The following is a 19,783-nucleotide window of genomic DNA, read 5'->3' on the forward strand; positions in this document are numbered from 1 at the left end:
ATTTACTTATTTATGAAATATATGTTTTTGTTAACAAGTTAAAGGTGTTTAATGATAATACAAGCATGTTTAACACATATAGTTAATATTGTTAATAAATTAAAGGTGTTTAATGATAATACAAGCATGTTTCATACATATAGTTAATATTGTTAACAAGTTAAAGGTGTTTAATGATAATACAAAAATGTTTAATACATATAGTTAATATTGTTAATAAGATAAAGGTGTTTAAAGATAATGCAAGCATGTTTAACACATATAGTTACTATTGTTAACAAGTTAAAGATGTTTAATGATAATGCAAGCATGTTTAACACATATAGTTAATATTGTTAATAAATTAAAGGTGTTTAATGATAATACAAGAATGTTTAACACATATAGTTAATATTGTTAACAAGTTAAAAGTGTTTAAAGATAATACAAGCATGTTTAACACTTATAGTTAATATTGGTAATAAGTTAAAGGTGTTTAAATATAATACAAGCATGTTCAACACATATAGTTAATATTGTTAACAAGTTAAAGGTGTTTAAAGATAATACAAGAATGTTTAACACATATAGTTAATATTGTTAACAAGTTAAAAGTGTTTAAAGATAATACAAGCATGTTTAACACTTATAGTTAATATTGGTAATAAGTTAAAGGTGTTTAAAGATAATACAAGCATGTTCAACACATATAGTTAATATTGTTAACAAGTTAAAGGTGTTTAAAGATAATACAAGCATGTTTAACACATATAGTTAATATTGTTAATAAGTTAAAAGTGTTTAAAGATAATACAAGCATGTTTAACACATATAGTTAATATTGTTAATAAGTTAAAAGTGTTTAAAGATAATACAAGCATGTTTAACACATATAGTTAATATTGTTAATAAGTTAAAAGTGTTTAAAGATAATACAAGCATGTTTAACACATATAGATTCCTTTCTTTCATGAAGACAAGAATAAAAGTTGGTGTATTACCTGATTCTGATGACTTTTGCATTGATAGGAATCAGACAGTGGTGCTGATAATGTCCGCATTTTCGAATGGAGGAGAAAAAAAGTCCTCCTTTCTGTCCAATACCACATGAAAGTGGTTGGTTTTTGCCATTTTATTCGTCCAGCTTCCATACTCCTTTTTATACACTTCACAAGAAATACATTGTTGGCAAACTCCGTAGCTTGCTAGCTTGTGCACGCCAGCTTTCTGAGACTCTTATTTTGTAAGGCAGGCAGGATAAAGCAGCACTTTTATTGTGCAACTGTGCAGTCGGTCTTTGGAGTTTTGACGACAGGTACGGCGCCAGAGTCTGTTGAAATAAAGTGTTTCTCGCCTTCCAGTCGGTAATTTTAATGAGCTGGCAGCAGCCAGCGTCATCTCAGAAGACCCTCGGGTGCCGTGAATGTCAATCAAGTGACGAAAGTGACGTCATAGTGAAGCTTTATGATCGCTCATTTTAGGACTATTTTTTTAATGCCTGGCTGGTGATCGACTGACACACCCTCCACGATCGACCGGTAGCTCGCGATCGACGTAATGAGCACCCCTGGTTTAATGTTTCTTTGGAGGGGGTTCAGTATACAGTAATGAAGAGTGTGACAAATTTAGAATATGAAATATTGAAAAGAGATTGTTAATGGGTTCTCACATTATTATGAGCAGAATCGATTGTTCTGCTCATACTGAATAAAGCTGTTGTTCCGTGTTATTTTACTGAGGTTATGCACTAAGAGATCAAATGAAATGGGGTCGATTATTACTAGGCACCAGCCGCTGGACTAGATCTGACCATTCTAAGTCTATGAGCATGAACTGATAAAGCCTACTCGGATGAGCGCCGTAACGTCTTCCAAGACAAACCAAGTACCGTATTTTTCGGACTATAAGTCGCAATTTTTTTCATAGTTTGGCCGGGGGTGCGACTTAACTCAGGAGCGACTTATGTGTGAAATTTTTAACACATCACCGTAAAATATCAAATAATATTATTTGGCTCATTCACGTAAGAGACTAGACGTATAAGATTTCATGGGATTTAGCTATTAGGAGTGACAGATTGTTTGATAAACGTATAGCATGTTCTATATGTTATAGTTATTTGAATGACTCTTACCATAATATGTTACGTTAACATACCAGGCACATTCTCAGTTGGTTATTTATGCGTCATATAACGTACACTTTTTCAGCCTGTTGTTCACTATTCTTTATTTATTAGGGCCCGCATGGCCCATTGCAAAAGGACTCCCGAATGCAATGGGACATAAGGACCTATTGTATTTGTAAGGTTTTATTCTTTATTCTTCCGCCGCCACATTAAACTGTAATTTGACCCACTTAACATGCTTCAAAACTCACCATATTTGACCCACACATCAGGACCTGCGAAAATTGCCTTTTTTTAAAAAAACCGAACCACAAAACTCAAAATTGCGCTCTAGCGCCCCCTAGGAAAAGAAATAACTAGACTGCCTGTAACTCCCACTAGAAAGGTCGGAGAGACATGAAACAAAAACCTCTATGTAGGTCTGACTTAGACCTACATTTCATAATAGTACATTGTCGGGCTAAAATCAACAGGAAGTTGGCAATTCCAGCTTCAAGACAAAAAAGTGCTAAAAACAGTAACTTTTGCCTCTTTGAGTTGTAATTTGACCCCCTTAACACGCTTCAAAACTCACCAAACTGAACGCACACATCAGGACTGGCAAAAATTGCGATCTAATAAAAAAACCTAACCCCAAATTTAAAAATTGCGCTCTAGAGCAATTTTTGAATAAAACGGAGAAAAAACTGCTCCTCGGAAGAAAAAAATGACAAAACTGCCTGTAACTCCCACTGGGAAGGTCGGAGAGACATGAAACAAAAACCTCTCCGTAGGTCTCACTTAGACCTACATTTCATAAATTGACAACCCCCAGCAAAAATCAACAGGAAGTTTGCTATTCCCCCTTCAAAACACATTTTTTGTAAAAACCGGTCACCTTCCTTCTAAAACGAACTCCTCTGAGCGCGTTTGTCGTTTCGCCTTCAAACTAACACAGGAGAGAGATTGAACCCTTGTGATTACAATGACAGAAGCGCTTTTTTTCTAACTGCTCCGGTTTTGATTTTATGACCCTTCAAAGACCCGCTGCGCTGATGCTGCTGCGCTGCTGTTTTTTTAAGATGGCTGCTTAAAAGCAGGAAGCACCAACGTGCCCACACAATGCAGACAAGGTAGGTACACTAGACAAAAGTCTTGGGACACTTAAGACTAAAAGTAGACAAAAGTATTGGGACACTTAGGACTAGCACCTGCCAAATACGCGGGCCCGACCAATGCTGCTTGCAGCTTTAATTTTAAATTGCCTTTCAAATGTCTATTCTTGGTGTTGGGTTTTATCAAATAAATTTCCCCAAAAAATGCGACTTATACTCCAGTGCGACTTATATATGTTTTTTTTCCTTCTTTTTTATGCATTTTCGGCCGGTGCGACTTATACTCCGAAAAATACGGTAGTCCAGTTGAAATCGATTGAATGCCCCGAGATGACAATGACCTGGATGAAGGAGAACCTTCATAGACATTAGGGATGTCCCGATCCGATATTTGGATCGGATCGGCCGCCGATATTTGCAAAAAAATGCGTATCGGCAAGGCATGGGAAAATGCCGATCCAGATCCAGTTTTTAAAAAACTCTGGTCCGTGTTTTCCAACGCACCGATTTAAATAATACATTCCACTTTTCTGCTGCTCCCTAATTTCCGTTCCGCATTTTCCAGCACACCTTCAACACATCCACAGGTCTGTGGATTCTCACGCAGTTACTTTTAGCTGCTGGCATTACACGACAGGCTCTTCTCACTCATTCCTGTGTCTCCCTCTTACAGACAGCGAGCGCACCTTCTTACACACATCACATACTGTCACGTCATACGTCACATACGTATACGCCCTCTCCCAGCAGAGAGCGAGGTAGCAGCATGGCTAACGTTAGCTGTGATGCTAGCGCAGCCGCTAAGGTGCGCGCCTGCACCAGCGTCCTCCGCGCAAGGCAAATCCATGCCACGCACAAAATCAAATAAAAAAATAAGCGCATAACAATTTTCGACACACGGACACGACAGAGAAAACGGTTTTCTTCATCATTGTTCAAATATTGTAACGTCTGTCGAGACGCTTATCTCCATTCGGTGCCACACGTCCACACCATCAAAATGCCGAGGCAAACATTTCCACATCAACACTGTATGAAAAAAATAGTGATTTTTTTTTAGTTGTGATTTCCCTCTCTGCATGAAAGTTTAAAAGTAGCATATATTAATGCAGTATGAAGAATAATGTTTTAATGTAGACACATAGAATCATCATACTGCTGTGATTATACAGGTAAAAGCCAGTAAATTAGAATATTTTGAAAAACTTGATTTATTTCAGTAATTGCATTCAAAAGGTGTAACTTGTACATTATATTTATTCATTGCACACAGACTGATGCATTCAAATGTTTATTTCATTTAATTTTGATGATTTGAAGTGGCAACAAATGAAAATCCAAAATTCCGTGTGTCACAAAATTAGAATATTACTTAAGGCTAATACAAAAAAGGGATTTTTAGAAATGTTGGCCAACTGAAAAGTATGAAAATGAAAAATATGAGCATGTACAATACTCAATACTTGGTTGGAGCTCCTTTTGCCTCAATTACTGCGTTAATGCGGCGTGGCATGGAGTCGATGAGTTTCTGGCACTGCTCAGGTGTTATGAGAGCCCAGGTTGCTCTGATAGTGGCCTTCAACTCTTCTGCGTTTTTGGGTCTGGCATTCTGCATCTTCCTTTTCACAATACCCCACAGATTTTCTATGGGGCTAAGGTCAGGGGAGTTGGCGGGCCAATTTAGAACAGAAATACCATGGTCCGTAAACCAGGCACGGGTAGATTTTGCGCTGTGTGCAGGCGCCAAGTCCTGTTGGAACTTGAAATCTCCATCTCCATAGAGCAGGTCAGCAGCAGGAAGCATGAAGTGCTCTAAAACTTGCTGGTAGGCGGCTGCGTTGACCCTGGATCTCAGGAAACAGAGTGGACCGACAGCAGAAGATGACATGGCACCCCAAACCATCACCCAACCATGAAAATTTTGCATTTCCTTTGGAAATCGAGGTCCCAGAGTCTGGAGGAAGACAGGAGAGGCACAGGATCCACGTTGCCTGAAGTCTAGTGTAAAGTTTCCACCATCAGTGATGGTTTGGGGTGCCATGTCATCTGCTGGTGTCGGTCCACTCTGTTTCCTGAGATCCAGGGTCAACGCAGCCGTCTACCAGCAAGTTTTAGAGCACTTCATGCTTCCTGCTGCTGACCTGCTCTATGGAGATGGAGATTTCAAGTTCCAACAGGACTTGGCGCCTGCACACAGCGCCAAATCTACCCGTGCCTGGTTTACGGACCATGGTATTTCTGTTCTAAATTGGCCCGCCAACTCCCCTGACCTTAGCCCCATAGAAAATCTGTGGGGTATTGTGAAAAGGAAGATGCAGAATGCCAGACCCAAAAACGCAGAAGAGTTGAAGGCCACTATCAGAGCAACCTGGGCTCTCATAACACCTGAGCAGTGCCAGAAACTCATCGACTCCATGCCACGCCGCATTAACGCAGTAATTGAGGCAAAAAGAGCTCCAACCAAGTATTGAGTATTGTACATGCTCATATTTTTCATTTTCATACTTTTCAGTTGGCCAACATTTCTAAAAATCCCTTTTTTGTATTAGCCTTAAGTAATATTCTAATTTTGTGACACACGGAATTTTGGATTTTCATTTGTTGCCACTTCAAATCATCAAAATTAAATGAAATAAACATTTGAATGCATCAGTCTGTGTGCAATGAATAAATATAATGTACAAGTTACACCTTTTGAATGCAATTACTGAAATAAATCAAGTTTTTCAAAATATTCTAATTTACTGGCTTTTACCTGTATGCATCAAGTGTTCATTCAAGGCTAAGGCAAAATATCGAGATATATATCGTGTATCGCAATATGGCCTTAAAATATCGCAATATTAAAAAAAGGCCATATCGCCCAGCCCTAGTTTCAATGATGCCTTTTCTGTTTGTCATGTATAATTTTGTCTATTTTGTGTTTATCCTTGAATAAACAGGTCAGTTTCTTGTTACCAACCATTGTGTATTATTCAAACTCCCCTAATTCAGCTGGCTAGTTGTTATCAAGAGTACTAAAACCCTTTTCAACATGATTCTGACAACTAAGTAGGCTAAATAACTTTAAACTTTAATACATGCTCGGATAGGCCAGTATCGGTCAGTATCGGTATCGGATCGGAAGTGCAAAAACAATATCGGTATCGGATCGGAAGTGCAAAAACCTGGATCGGGACATCCCTAATAGACATTATTACTAGGAGGTTCACCATTTTTGAAAGACAGAAAAACCTATGTTTATTTCCCCGCCCTAGAATAATATTATGTCCCTGAAACATATTTTGGAGATTTCTACTGAGCATATAGGCTCAATGTTGTGGATCAATCTCCCCTTTCAATAGATACGATATAAAAGCGATGATTTTTTTTTTTTATAGCATGCACTTTTTCAATCAACCATGCACTCCTCCAAGGAGGTCATCATCTGGGACTGTTGTGGCTTTCATAAATTAAATCCGCTGGAACTAATTCATCATAATCGATGACTCAATGGCAGACCACATGGGCCAATATGTTTAAATTTGCTTTAGTAGCTGTTTTTGCTTAGAATTTGAGCTATGCAAAAACAAAAAAAATAGTAAAGTCTTTGAAGTTTCATGTGGACGTGCAACTAGTACATTGATCACAAGGCATTCTGAAGTCTGTGGCGTTACATGTAAGGAGATGAATTGATGATTGTGGTTAAATTAGAAGAATAAACTCACCTGAGACTTTCTAATACCTACATAAATCAGTAAAGTCCCGAACCTCTAAACACTAATCATTCCCAGCTCTTTCCTCTGCGTGCACTGAGACAAAGACTTTTCTAATCCAAGTCTGAGATGTGTGTGTATGTATGGGTGCGTCAGTGTGTGTTCGCTGCCCTCCTAACGGGCACCAGATTTTAGATAGGGCTGCTCGTTAGGAAAAATATATGCGGGTGCATCCAGTCATATAGCCAGAGGAAAAACTGCGGCCATATGTTCACAGGGGACTCAAACTGTGAGGTTTTAAGGTTAAATGGCCTTTGTAGTTGTAATGGCATGGTAAACACAAGATCAGCGAGACGGCCTTTTGAAAACGATTCTTCATCTGCATGAAAGAAGGTATGCACACGGGCATGTTGTCTTTCACACACTGACATAGATGCCCCACCGTCATCTACACGGACCCACATGTGCACACGGCCGTAAAAGAAAGACACACATAAACGCATGCACATTTACACACTTTCATCTGCATTCTCCATCTGGGCTTAATTCAAAGAAAGGGATTTTGGCAGGATAAAGTATCTCTCTAATGATCTTCTCCAGTTCCATTGCCTGTGAATGCTTAAGGCACTTGTTCATACAGATGAGGTGAAACCACACTTACAAATTGCTACACTAGACAAACCCACAGGACTTACTCCAGTGCTCAGCGCCCAACATGTCAGCATAGAGAAGATACCTGTGCGCAACAAGCCAGACTCTTGAGATGCAATCCGAGGCGATTATGATTCATCAGTGGAGTATTTCGATGCTAAATCACTTTGTTTTTCTTTTATTTCAGAATCGACAGGAAAAGAAAGAAGAAAAGAGAGGAAAAAAGGTAATCGGATATTCAGTCAGGCTATGTTACCTGTGTTATCTAAGGAAGGGTTGAACTGAGGGAGACTGGACTAAACCATGTTTGTCTGTGTAGATTACCTCACTACTCCAGGTCATGATAATCAATAAAAAATGGATCAGTAATAAAAAGGAATAAACGTCTTTAGTTCTGAAAATAACTGAACGGGCCTCAAAAGAAGTAACCAAGAAGAAGTCTAGATGCCTTTGACTCACCCTTTGTTGGTAATGAACCTGTTCAACTGAGGGATGATTGTTTTTCTTAAAGGGGAACATTATCACCAGACCTATGTAAGCGTCAATATATACCTTGATGTTGCAGAAAAAAAGACCATATATTTTTTTAACCGATTTCCGAACTCTAAATGGGTGAATTTTGGCGAATTAAACGCCTTTCTAATATTCGCTCTCGGAGCGATGACGTCACAACGGGAAGCAATCCGCCATTTTCTCAAACACCGAGTCAAATCAGCTCTGTTATTTTCCGTTTTTTCGACTGTTTTCCGTACCATGGAGACATCATGCCTCGTCGGTGTGTTGTCGGAGGGTGTAACAACACCAACAGGGACGGATTCAAGATGCACCAGTGGCCCAAAGATGCGAAAGTGGCAAGAAATTGGACGTTTGTTCCGCACACTTTACCGACGAAAGCTATGCTACGACAGAGATGGCAAGAATGTGTGGATATCCTGCGACACTCAAAGCAGATGCATTTCCAACGATAAAGTCAAAGAAATCTGCCGCCAGACCCCCATTGAATCTGCCGGAGTGTGTGAGCAATTCAGGGACAAAGGACCTCGGTAGCACGGCAAGCAATGGCGGCAGTTTGTTCCCGCAGACGAGCGAGCTAAACCCCCTATCGACCCTATCTTCCCTGGCCTGCTGACATCAACTCCAAAACTGGACAGATCAGCTTTCAGGAAAAGAGCGCGGATGAGGGTATGTCTACAGAATATATTAATTGATGAAAACTGGGCTGTCTGCACTCTCAAAGTGCATGTTGTTGCCAAATGTATTTCATTTGCTGTAAACCTAGTTCATAGTTGTTAGTTTCCTTTAATGCCAAACAAACACATACCAATCGTTGGTTACAAGGCGATCGCCGAATTCGTCCTCGCTTTCTCCCGTGTCGCTGGCTGTCGTGTCGTTTTCGTCGGTTTCGCTTGCATACGGTTCAAACCGATATGGCTCAATAGCTTCAGTTTCTTCTTCAATTTAGTTTTCGCTACCTGCCTCCACACTACAACCATCCATTTCAATACATGCGTAATCTGTTGAATCGCTTAAGCCGCTGAAATCCGAGTCTGAATCCGAGCTAATGTCGCTATAGCTTGCTGTTCTTTCCGCCATGTTTGTTTGTGTTGGCTTCACTATGTGGCGTCACAGGAAAATGGACGGGTGGTTAAAATCAGGCACTTTGAAGCTTTTTTTTTAGGGATATTGCGTGATAGGTAAAATTTTGAAAAAAACTTCGAAAAATATAATAAGCCACTGGGAACTGATTTTTAATGGTTTTAACCCTTCTGAAATTGTGATAATGTTCCCCTTTAACTACAAATACAAACTTGATAATGGCAGTTCCACCATTTATCCATGCTTCATTATCTTCAATTTAATTTCTAGTTTACCATACATCTTGTGTGAATGCTAAACCAATTCGCCTCTGAGACCATTAATAAAATCAACTTTGCTGTCAAATACAGTTCACTCATTTTGGATTCTGTCTTCTTAGGGAAAAAACGAGCAATACCAGGCCCCCCTGGTCCTCCAGGTCCCCAGGGCCCACAAGGCCCACCGGGCATTCCTGGTATCCCCGGTATCCCAGGAAGCAACGCCGTGGGTCCTGCAGGACCGCCCGGCCCCCCTGGGCCACAGGGGCCTCCAGGCGCTCAAGGCCCAGCAGGTACTCAAACCCCATTCTTGTATTACACAGCATGAGCCTGTTTGTAGCCATGTTCCCACGTTCAGAGAAGGCTCAAGTTGTCAAAATGAATAAACCTATCACTTTACAGTGGGAATTCCTAATGCAAGGTGTCAAAAAATTGTGTGGGATAGCAATGATCTTTATTTAGTCTAGAACATTGCTTGTTTTCTTTGAGTCAATGTGGTGTCGGTTTTGCTTCCAGTGCACTCAGAACTGTGTCTCCCTTTTTGTTGCAGGGGTTCCTGTTAGGACTGATAGGACAAAAACAAAAGAATTCCAGGTACAATATGTCACCTACAAAACAAAAGTATATCCCCACGCAATACCGTTGATTTGAACACTATTTCAGCCCAGTCACTCACCTGACATCTTTGTTTTTCAGCCCGCAGTGGTCCATTTGCAAGGGCAGGAGACAACCATCCAAGTGAGAGAAGGTGAGTGGCATACTTGCCAACACTCCCGGATTTTCCGGGAGACTCCCGAAATTCAGCGCCTCTCCCGAAAACCTCCCGGGACAAATTTTCTCCCGAAAATCTCCCGAAATTCAGGCGGAACTGGAGGCCACGCCCCCTCCAGCTCCATGCGGACCTGAGTGACGCGTTGACAGCCTGTTCACACGTCCGCTTTCTCACAATATAAACAGCTAATGATCGAGGGCGAGTTCTTGGTTTCTTATGTGGGTTTATTGTTAGGCAGTTTCATTAACGTCCTCCCAGCGCGGTAACAACACACAACTACAGCAGTCAAGTTTTCGTCTACCGTAAAGCAGTTCGTCTGCAGTGTTGTAACACTTTTAAACAGGACAATACTGCCATCTACTGTACATGCATATGTGACCCACCCATAATGTGTCACATTTTTGTGTTGATTTATTTATTTTATTTTGTGGTTTGAATTCGTTTTTGGAGCTGTCATTACACATTTATCAGTATTCACATTGGTCAGTAGGGGGCAGTAGGGCGTTTCTTCCCAATTGAATGCTATCACCTGCAGACCGGAAGTGTCTTGTCATTCTGATGAGCGCGACCAGTATGTGAACAATTGAAACGTCCTGTGTGCTTTTTCCTCCTGTATAACAGGTTAGTTTTGGTGAATCAACTCACTGAATAATATCCATGTGATCTTTATAAGTTTAAGTACACATTCTGATGGTGGAGCCTAACTCTAAAGTGTTTGTGAGTTGTAGTTTGTATTTGTGAATGAATCCAGTGCACAGCTGCAGTAATCAATACAAAAAGGCGACGTGAGTGCGCAATGTTTATATAGGAACTTCTGATCCTAATTCAGACTCCCAAATTAGAGCTCCCGTTTTCTTATTGATTTTATCATGTATATTTGTATAATGTGTGTGTTCTGAAATAGTGACAGAGAATAGAACAAGGATGGACAATTTAACCCTTAACTCAACAATGAGTAGATAAGTGTTATGTGTGTGTATATGTGTAAATAAATTATCAATGAAATTCAAGTATTTCTTTTATTTATTTATATATATATATATATATATATATATATATATATATATATATATATATATATATATATATATATATATATGTGTGTGTGTAATAAAATAAATATATATAGCTAGAATTCACTGAAAGTCAAGTATTTCTTATATATGTATCTTAACCACGCCCCCCGATGATTGATTGAATGTTTTTTTTTTTTTTTGCTGTGTTTAGATCTTTCTGAAGGCATCCTCAGGAACTGGAAGACCGTGTCCATCCATCACCGTGTGTTTAAAATGCACTCTCGCTCCGGAGAGCTTGAGGTGCTAATGGATGGCGTCTACTTCATATATAGTCAGGTAGAAGTGAGTACGGTCCTTGACGTAACTCTTATAACTCTTACTGGTGTAATTCACCACCAAAATCCTCTTCACTTCACCCAGCCATACATGTCTGCTCATTTGGATTCTACCATCTGTGTCTAATTGTATCATTTCGTAATGCAAATCCATGTCAGCCACTCAGTTATCCTAACTCAGTGGTTCTTAACCTTGTTGGAGGTACCGAACCCCACCAGTTTCATATGCACATTCACCGAACCCTTCTTTAGTGAAAAATAAAAAGTTTTTTTTTTCAAATTCAAGACAAAGTTACATGTTTTTGGTAACACTTTAGTATGGGGAACATATTCTGAGTAACAAAGACTAAATTTAGAGTTATTTGGACACTAGGGGAACATATTCTAAGTAACAAAGACTAAATTTAGAGTTATTTGGACACTAGGGGAACATATTCTAAGTAAAAAATACTTAATTTAGAGTTATTTGGACACTAGGGGAACATATTCTAAGTAACAAAGACTAAATTTAGAGTTATTTGGACACTAGGGGAACATATTCTAAGTAAAAAATACTTAATTTAGAGTTATTTGGACACTAGGGGAACATATTCTAAGTAACAAAGACTAAATTTAGAGTTATTTGGACACTAGGGGAACATATTCTAAGGAACAAAGACTACATTTAGAGTTATTTGGACACTAGGGGAACATATTCTAAGTAACAAAGACTAAATTTAGAGTTATTTGGACACTTGGGGAACATATTCTAAGTAACAAAGACTAAATTTAGAGTTATTTGGACACTAGGGGAACAAATTCTAAGTAACAAAGACTAAATTTAGAGTTATTTGGACACTAGGGGAACATATTCTAAGTAACAAAGACTAAATTTAGAGTTATTTGGACACTAGGGTAACATATTCTAAGTAACAAAGACTTAATTTAGAGTTATTTGGACACTAGGGGAAAATATTCTAAGTAACAAAGACTAAATTTAGAGTTATTTGGACACTAGGGGAACATATTCTAAGTAACAAAGACTAAATTTAGAGTTATTTGGACACTAGGGGAACATATTCTAAGTAACAAAGACTAAATTTAGAGTTATTTGGACACTAGGGGAACATATTCTAAGTAACAAAGACTAAATTTAGAGTTATTTGGACACTTGGGGAACATATTCTAAGTAACAAAGACTAAATTTAGAGTTATTTGGACACCAGGGGAACATATTCTAAGTAACAAAGACTAAATTTAGAGTTATTTGGACACTAGGGGAACATATTCTAAGTAACAAAGACTACATTTAGAGTTATTTGGACACTAGGGGAACATATTCTATGTAACAAAGACTAAATTTAGAGTTATTTGGACACTAGGGGAACATATTCTGAGTAACAAAGACTAAATTTAGAGTTATTTGGACACTAGGGGAACATATTCTAAGTAACAAAGACTAAATTTAGAGTTATTTGGACACTAGGGGAACATATTCTGAGTAACAAAGACATAATTTAGAGTTATTTGGACACTAGGGGAACATATTCTAAGTAACAAAGACTAAATTTAGAGTTATTTGGACACTAGGGGAACATATTCTAAGTAACAAAGACTTAATTTAGAGTTATTTGGACACTAGGGGAACAAATTCTAAGTAACAAAGACTAAATTTAGAGTTATTTGGACACTTGGGGAACATATTCTAAGTAACAAAGACATAATTTAGAGTTATTTGGACACTAGGGGAACATATTCTAAGTAACAAAGACTAAATTTAGAGTTATTTGGACACTAGGGGAACATATTCTAAGTAACAAAGACTTAATTTAGAGTTATTTGGACACTAGGGGAACAAATTCTAAGTAACAAAGACTAAATTTAGAGTTATTTGGACACTAGGGGAACATATTCTAAGTAACAAAGACTAAATTTAGAGTTATTTGGACACTAGGGTAACATATTCTAAGTAACAAAGACTTAATTTAGAGTTATTTGGACACTAGGGGAACATATTCTAAGTAACAAAGACTAAATTTAGAGTTATTTGGACACTAGGGGAACATATTCTAAGTAACAAAGACTAAATTTAGAGTTATTTGGACATTAGGGGAACATATTCTAAGTAACAAAGACTAAATTTAGAGTTATTTGGACACTAGGGGAACATATTCTAAGTAACAAAGACTAAATTTAGAGTTATTTGGACACTAGGGGAACATATTCTAAGTAACAAAGACTAAATTTAGAGTTATTTGGACACTAGGGGAACATATTCTAAGTAATAAAGACTTAATTTAGAGTTATTTGGACACTAGGGGAACATATTCTAAGTAACAAAGACTACATTTAGAGTTATTTGGACACTAGGGGAACATATTCTAAGTAACAAAGACTACATTTAGAGTTATTTGGACACTAGGGGAACATATTCTAAGTAACAAAGACTTAATTTAGAGTTATTTGGACACTTGGGGAACATATTCTAAGTAACAAAGACTAAATTTAGAGTTATTTGGACACTAGGGGAACATATTCTAAGTAACAAAGACTACATTTAGAGTTATTTGGACACTAGGGGAACATATTCTAAGTAACAAAACCAAATTTAGAGTTATTTGGACACTAGGGGAACATATTCTAAGTAACAAAGACTACATTTAGTTATTTGGACACTAGGGCAACATATTCTAAGTAACAAAGACTAAATTTAGAGTTATTTGGACACTAGGGGAACATATTCTAAGTAACAAAGACTACATTTAGAGTTATTTGGACACTAGGGGAACATATTCTAAGTAATAAAGACTTAATTTAGAGTTATTTGGACACTAGGGGAACATATTCTAAGTAACAAAGACTAAATTTAGAGTTATTTGGACACTAGGGGAACATATTCTAAGTAACAAAGACTAAATTTAGAGTTATTTGGACACTCGGGGAACATATTCTAAGTAACAAAGACTTAATTTAGAGTTATTTGGACACTAGGGGAACATATTCTAAGTAAAAAATACTTAATTTAGAGTTATTTGGACACTAGGGGAACATATTCTAAGTAACAAAGACTAAATTTAGAGTTATTTGGACACTAGGGGAACATATTCTATGTAACAAAGACTAAATTTAGAGTTATTTGGACACTAGGGGAACATATTCTGAGTAACAAAGACTAAATTTAGAGTTATTTGGACACTAGGGGAACATATTCTAAGTAACAAAGACTAACTTTAGAGTTATTTGGACACTAGGGGAACATATTCTAAGTAACAAAGACACAATTTAGAGTTATTTGGACACTAGGGGAACATATTCTAAGTAACAAAGACTAAATTTAGAGTTATTTGGACACTAGGGGAACAAATTCTAAGTAACAAAGACTAAATTTAGAGTTATTTGGACACTAGGGGAACATATTTTAAGTAACAAAGACTAAATTTAGAGTTATTTGGACACTAGGGGAACATATTCTAAGTACCAAAGACTAAATTTAGAGTTATTTGGACACTAGGGGAACATATTCTAAGTAACAAAGACTAAATTTAGAGTTATTTGGACAATTGGGGAACATATTCTAAGTAACAAAGACTAAATTTAGAGTTATTTGGACACTAGGGGAACATATTCTAAGTAATAAAGACTAAATTTAGAGTTATTTGGACATTAGGGGAACATATTCTAAGTAACAAAGACTAAATTTAGAGTTATTTGGTTAGGGTTAGGGTTATAATAAGGCCATGCCGAATAAGGCATTAATAAGTACTTAATAATTACTAGTTAAGAGCCAATATGTTACTAATTTGCATGATAACAAACAATTAATTAATGGTGAATATGTTCCCCATACTAAAGTGTTACAATATTTTTTTTACTGGTGCACAAAATGAACCGTGCATGAACATCACCTTGTTCAAAGAACAAAACCAACACAGTGCATAAACTCACAACAAATTACACACCTGCAAACCAGTCAGCTGTTGCCGTATCCGTAAGAAGTTTGTATTAACACGATGAGTCGGGTGTGTTTTGACCTCCGCCGAACCCCAGAGCCCGACTCACCGAACCCCTAGGGTTCGATGGAACCCAGGTTAAGAACCACTGTCCTAACTGTTTCAGCTGGGCACAGTATATCTTGAATTGACGGCCCCTTGTCGTCTTTCATAAAGTTGCCCTCCTCTCCACCAGGTGTACTACCTCAACTTCACAGACATCGCCAGCTACGAGGTGATGGTGGATTCCACCCCCTTCCTCTGCTGCACCTGCAGCATCGAGACGGGCCAGCGCAAGTTCAACACCTGCTACACAGCTGGGGTGAGCCTGCTGCGTGCTGGCCAGAGGATCTCCATCCGTATAGTCTATGAGGACACGCTCATCAGTATGACCAACCACACCACTTTCCTCGGAAGTGTCAGACTAGGGGAGGCTCCATCTGCTGGGCAGAATTGATAACTACACAATCTCACACCTCTATGCGTCATGATTAGATGGGTGTCTAGAAGCTTGCAGCATTGGCCTCTGAGATCCTGCCAGGATGGCAATTTGCAGTGATGAAGTTAAAAACAGTACCACAACTCTGTAGTAAGAAGGACAATACGGACTGTTTTAGGCTCGTGCTTCCACTGAGCAAGTGCTATTGACCGTGACGAGCTGAATGTCTGTTTGCTCATCAAGTAAAGTCACCTGCATCTCTCCCTCATTATACCAAGGAAGGATACTGCACACACAGGTGCTTAATACAAACATTTGATCGCTGCCAAATCATTTTTGTATTGCTTAAAAAAACAAGCAATTCCAAATTGTGATATTTTTAGAGTTAATGTAACTATATAAAATAGATAGCTACTGTTGTGTAGTTTGCCATAAAAAGGCTTTAGGGCATTGGTCGGCAACCTTCTTCTTGTGTCCTTTATAAAACGCCAGACAGGGGGAGTGTGCATTTTTTTTTTTAAAAGAGTTGTATAACTTTGAGGCCGGAGTCCTGACTAGTGATTGTATGAGTGTGAGAAAGAGGGAGCCTGTGTTGTGTGCCGTACAAGAGAGATGTTGGCGTCTTGAGTGTGCAACCCTAGCTGTTAACTTCCCATGAATTTATCCCAAAAATTCTGAATTCTGCGCGGACAAATTTACCGTAAATTCCGAACTACAAACCCCGTTTCCATATGAGTTGGGAAATGGTGTTAGATGTAAATATAAACGGAATACAATGATTTGCAAATCCTTGTCAACCCATATTCAATTGAATGCACTACAAAGACAACATGTTCAAACTCATAAACTTTATTTTTTTTTTTGCAAATAATAATTAACTTGGCTGCAACACGTGCCAAAGTAGTTGGGAAAGGGCATGTTCACCACTGTGTTACATGGCCTTTCCTTTAACAACACTCAGTAAACGTTTGGGAACTGAGGAGACACATTTTTTAAGCTTCTCAGGTGGAATTCTTTCCCATTCTTGCTTGATGTACAGCTTAAGTTGTTCAACAGTCCGGGGGTCTCCGTTGTGGTATTTTAGGCTTCATAATGCGCCACACATTTTCAATGGGAGACAGGTCTGGACTACAGGCAGGTCAGTCTAGTACCCGCACTCTTTTAGTATGAAGCCACGTTGATGTAACACGTGGCTTGGCATTGTCTTGCTGAAATAAGCAGGGGCGTCCATGGTAACGTTGCTTGGATGGCAACATATGTTGCTCCAAAACCTGTATGTACCTTTCAGCATTAATGGCACCTTCACAGATGTGTAAGTTACCCATGTCTTGGGCACTAATACACCCCCATACCATCACAGATGCTGGCTTTTCAACTTTGCGCCTATAACTATCCGGATGGTTCTTTTCCTCTTTGGTCCGGAGGACACGACGTCCACAGTTTCCAAAAACAATTTGAAATGTGGACTCGTCAGACCACAGAACACTTTTCCACTTTGTATCAGTCCATCTTAGATGAGCTCAGGCCCAGCGAAGCTGACGGCGTTTCTGGGTGTTGTTGATAAACGGTTTTCGCCTTGCTTAGGAGAGTTTTAACTTGCACTTACAGATGTAGCGACCAACTGTAGTTACTGACAGTAGGTTTCTGAAGTGTTCCTGAGCCCATGTGGTGATATCCTTTACACACTGATGTCGCTTGTTGATGCAGTACAGCATGAGGGATCGAAGGTCACGGGCTTAGCTGCTTACGTGCAGTGATTTCTCCAGATTCTCCGAACCCTTTGATGATATTACGGACCGTAGATGGTGAAATCCCTAAATTCCTTGCAATAGCTGCATGGTTGAGAAAGGTTTTTCTTAAACTGTTCAACAATTCGCTCACACATTTGTTGACAAAGTGGTGACCCTCGCCCCATCCTTGTTTGTGAATGACTGAGCATTTCATGGAATCTACTTTTATACCCAATCATGGCACCCACCTGTTCCCAATTAGCCTGCACACCTGTGGGATGTTCCAAATAAGTGTTTGATGAGCATTCCTCGACTTTATCAGTATTTATTGCCACCTTTCCCAACTTTTTTGTCACGTGTTGCTGGCATCAAATTCTAAAGTTAATGATTATTTGCAAAAAAAAAAAAAATGTTTATCAGTTTGAACATCAAATATGTTGACTTTGTAGCGCATTCAATTGAATATGGGTTGAAAAGGATTTGCAAATCATTGTATTCCGTTTATATTTACATCTAACACAATTTCCCAACTCATATGGAAACAGGGTTTGTATAAGCCGCTACTTTTTTTTCCTACGTTTTGGACCCTGCAGCTTCTAAAACAGTCCGGCTCAGTTGTATTTTCCTTGCTGACGGCCATAATGCGTGTATAAAAAAAATAACAAGAAGCAAACACACTGATAAGGTGCGTTATTTCATTTAGTCCTTCCAACCGGAAGTAGAAGTGCCGTTCAATCTTCTAGCGTTTTAACTCGTATGGACTCTCCATTCATCACGCCAAGCAATGTTTGTAAGTTTTACAATATAAATTAAACTGTTTACACTTATTAAACCGTCCCATGTGTGATGACCCTCGGAGTGTTTTCATACATACTTGTACGTGCTATTGTAATGTAATAAAGCTATTGTCGCTAGCATTAGCTAAAATGCTAACATTTTTACAAGCGTCTGTGTTAGTATAATAACTTAGAACGACATTCATTTTGTATTCTTTCAGTTCCACAAATTCCTCAGTGATTCACCAAGACAATGGATTTATTGAGTCTGTTTAGCTGATTGGAAAGCGATCTCCCGCAGCTAGTGGGTCCATGACGATAACTTCGGTTTTGTTTGGTCATCCTTTTTTACTGTCGCCTTACAGCAGGGGTCGGCAACCCGCGGCTCCGGAGCCGCATGCGGCTCTTTGGTCACTCTGATGCAGCTCAGCAGCTTACTTGCTGCTGAACCCCCCAATTTTCCCGTGAGACTTCCGGATTTCAGTGCCTCTCGCAGAAAACTCCCGGGATTAATATTCACCGATTTTCACCCTTACAGCTATAATAAGGGCGTGCCATGATGGTACAAGATTTGGCGCCCTTTACAATCTGCATTAACAGCGTGCCAGCCCAACACTTGTTATACAATATACATTTTCTGCTTGCACACGTACGTGACAGCAAGGCATACTTGGTCAACAGCCACACAGGTTACACTGACGGTGGTCATATAAAACAACTTTAACACTCTTACTAATAATGCGCCACACTTTGAACCAAAACCAAACAAGAATGACAAACACATTTCGGGAGAACATCTGCACCTTAACACAACAGAACAAACACCCAGAATCCCATGCAGCCCTGACTCTTCCGGGCTACATTATACACCCCTGCTACCACCAAACCCCGCCCCCACCCCAAGCCTGCTCCCTCACACATCAACCCCCCCCCCCCCCCCCCCTCTCTGTGCGTCGGTTGAGGTGGGCGGGGTTTGGTAGCGGGGGTGTATAATGTAGCCTGGAAGAGTTTGGGGCGGCATGGCGAAGTGGGTAGAGCAACCGTGCCAGAAACCTGAGGGTTGCAGGTTCGCTCCGCGCCTCTTACCATCCAAAAAAAAAAAAAAAAAACGCTGCCGTTGTGTCCTTGGGCGGGACACTTCACCCTTTGCCCCCGGTGCCACTCACACCGGTGAATTGAATGATGAGTGATAGGTGGTGGTCGGAGGGGCCGTTGGCGCAAATTGCAGCCACGCTTCCGTCAGTCTACCCCAGGGCAGCTGTGGCTATGAAAGTAGCTTACCACCACCAGGTGTGAATGATTGATGGGTTCTACATGTAAAGCGACTTTGGGTACTTAGAAAAGCGC

General features: G+C 39.3%; 1 protein-coding gene across 2 annotated transcripts in view; it reads left to right on the top strand.

Moving 5' to 3' along the window:
* The window catches only part of eda (ectodysplasin A), a 62,203-nt gene extending 45,549 nt beyond the window's left edge, over positions 1-16,654 (top strand). Inside the window, exons 3-8 of one of the 2 annotated variants that reach the window (XM_061927945.2) lie at positions 7,735-7,773; positions 9,523-9,693; positions 9,951-9,994; positions 10,097-10,148; positions 11,400-11,530; positions 15,688-16,654. In XM_061927945.2, coding sequence (XP_061783929.2) covers positions 7,735-7,773; positions 9,523-9,693; positions 9,951-9,994; positions 10,097-10,148; positions 11,400-11,530; positions 15,688-15,948 — 698 coding nt within the window. In that variant the 3' untranslated portion in view covers positions 15,949-16,654. The remainder of the gene's footprint in view (positions 1-7,734; positions 7,774-9,522; positions 9,694-9,950; positions 9,995-10,096; positions 10,149-11,399; positions 11,531-15,687) is intronic. The other variant, XM_061927946.2, reaches the window with a different exon arrangement.
* The last annotated feature ends 3,129 nt before the right edge of the window (positions 16,655-19,783 follow it).

Source organism: Nerophis lumbriciformis, linkage group LG35 (assembly GCF_033978685.3).
Source record: "Nerophis lumbriciformis linkage group LG35, RoL_Nlum_v2.1, whole genome shotgun sequence".
NCBI lineage: Eukaryota > Metazoa > Chordata > Actinopteri > Syngnathiformes > Syngnathidae > Nerophis > Nerophis lumbriciformis.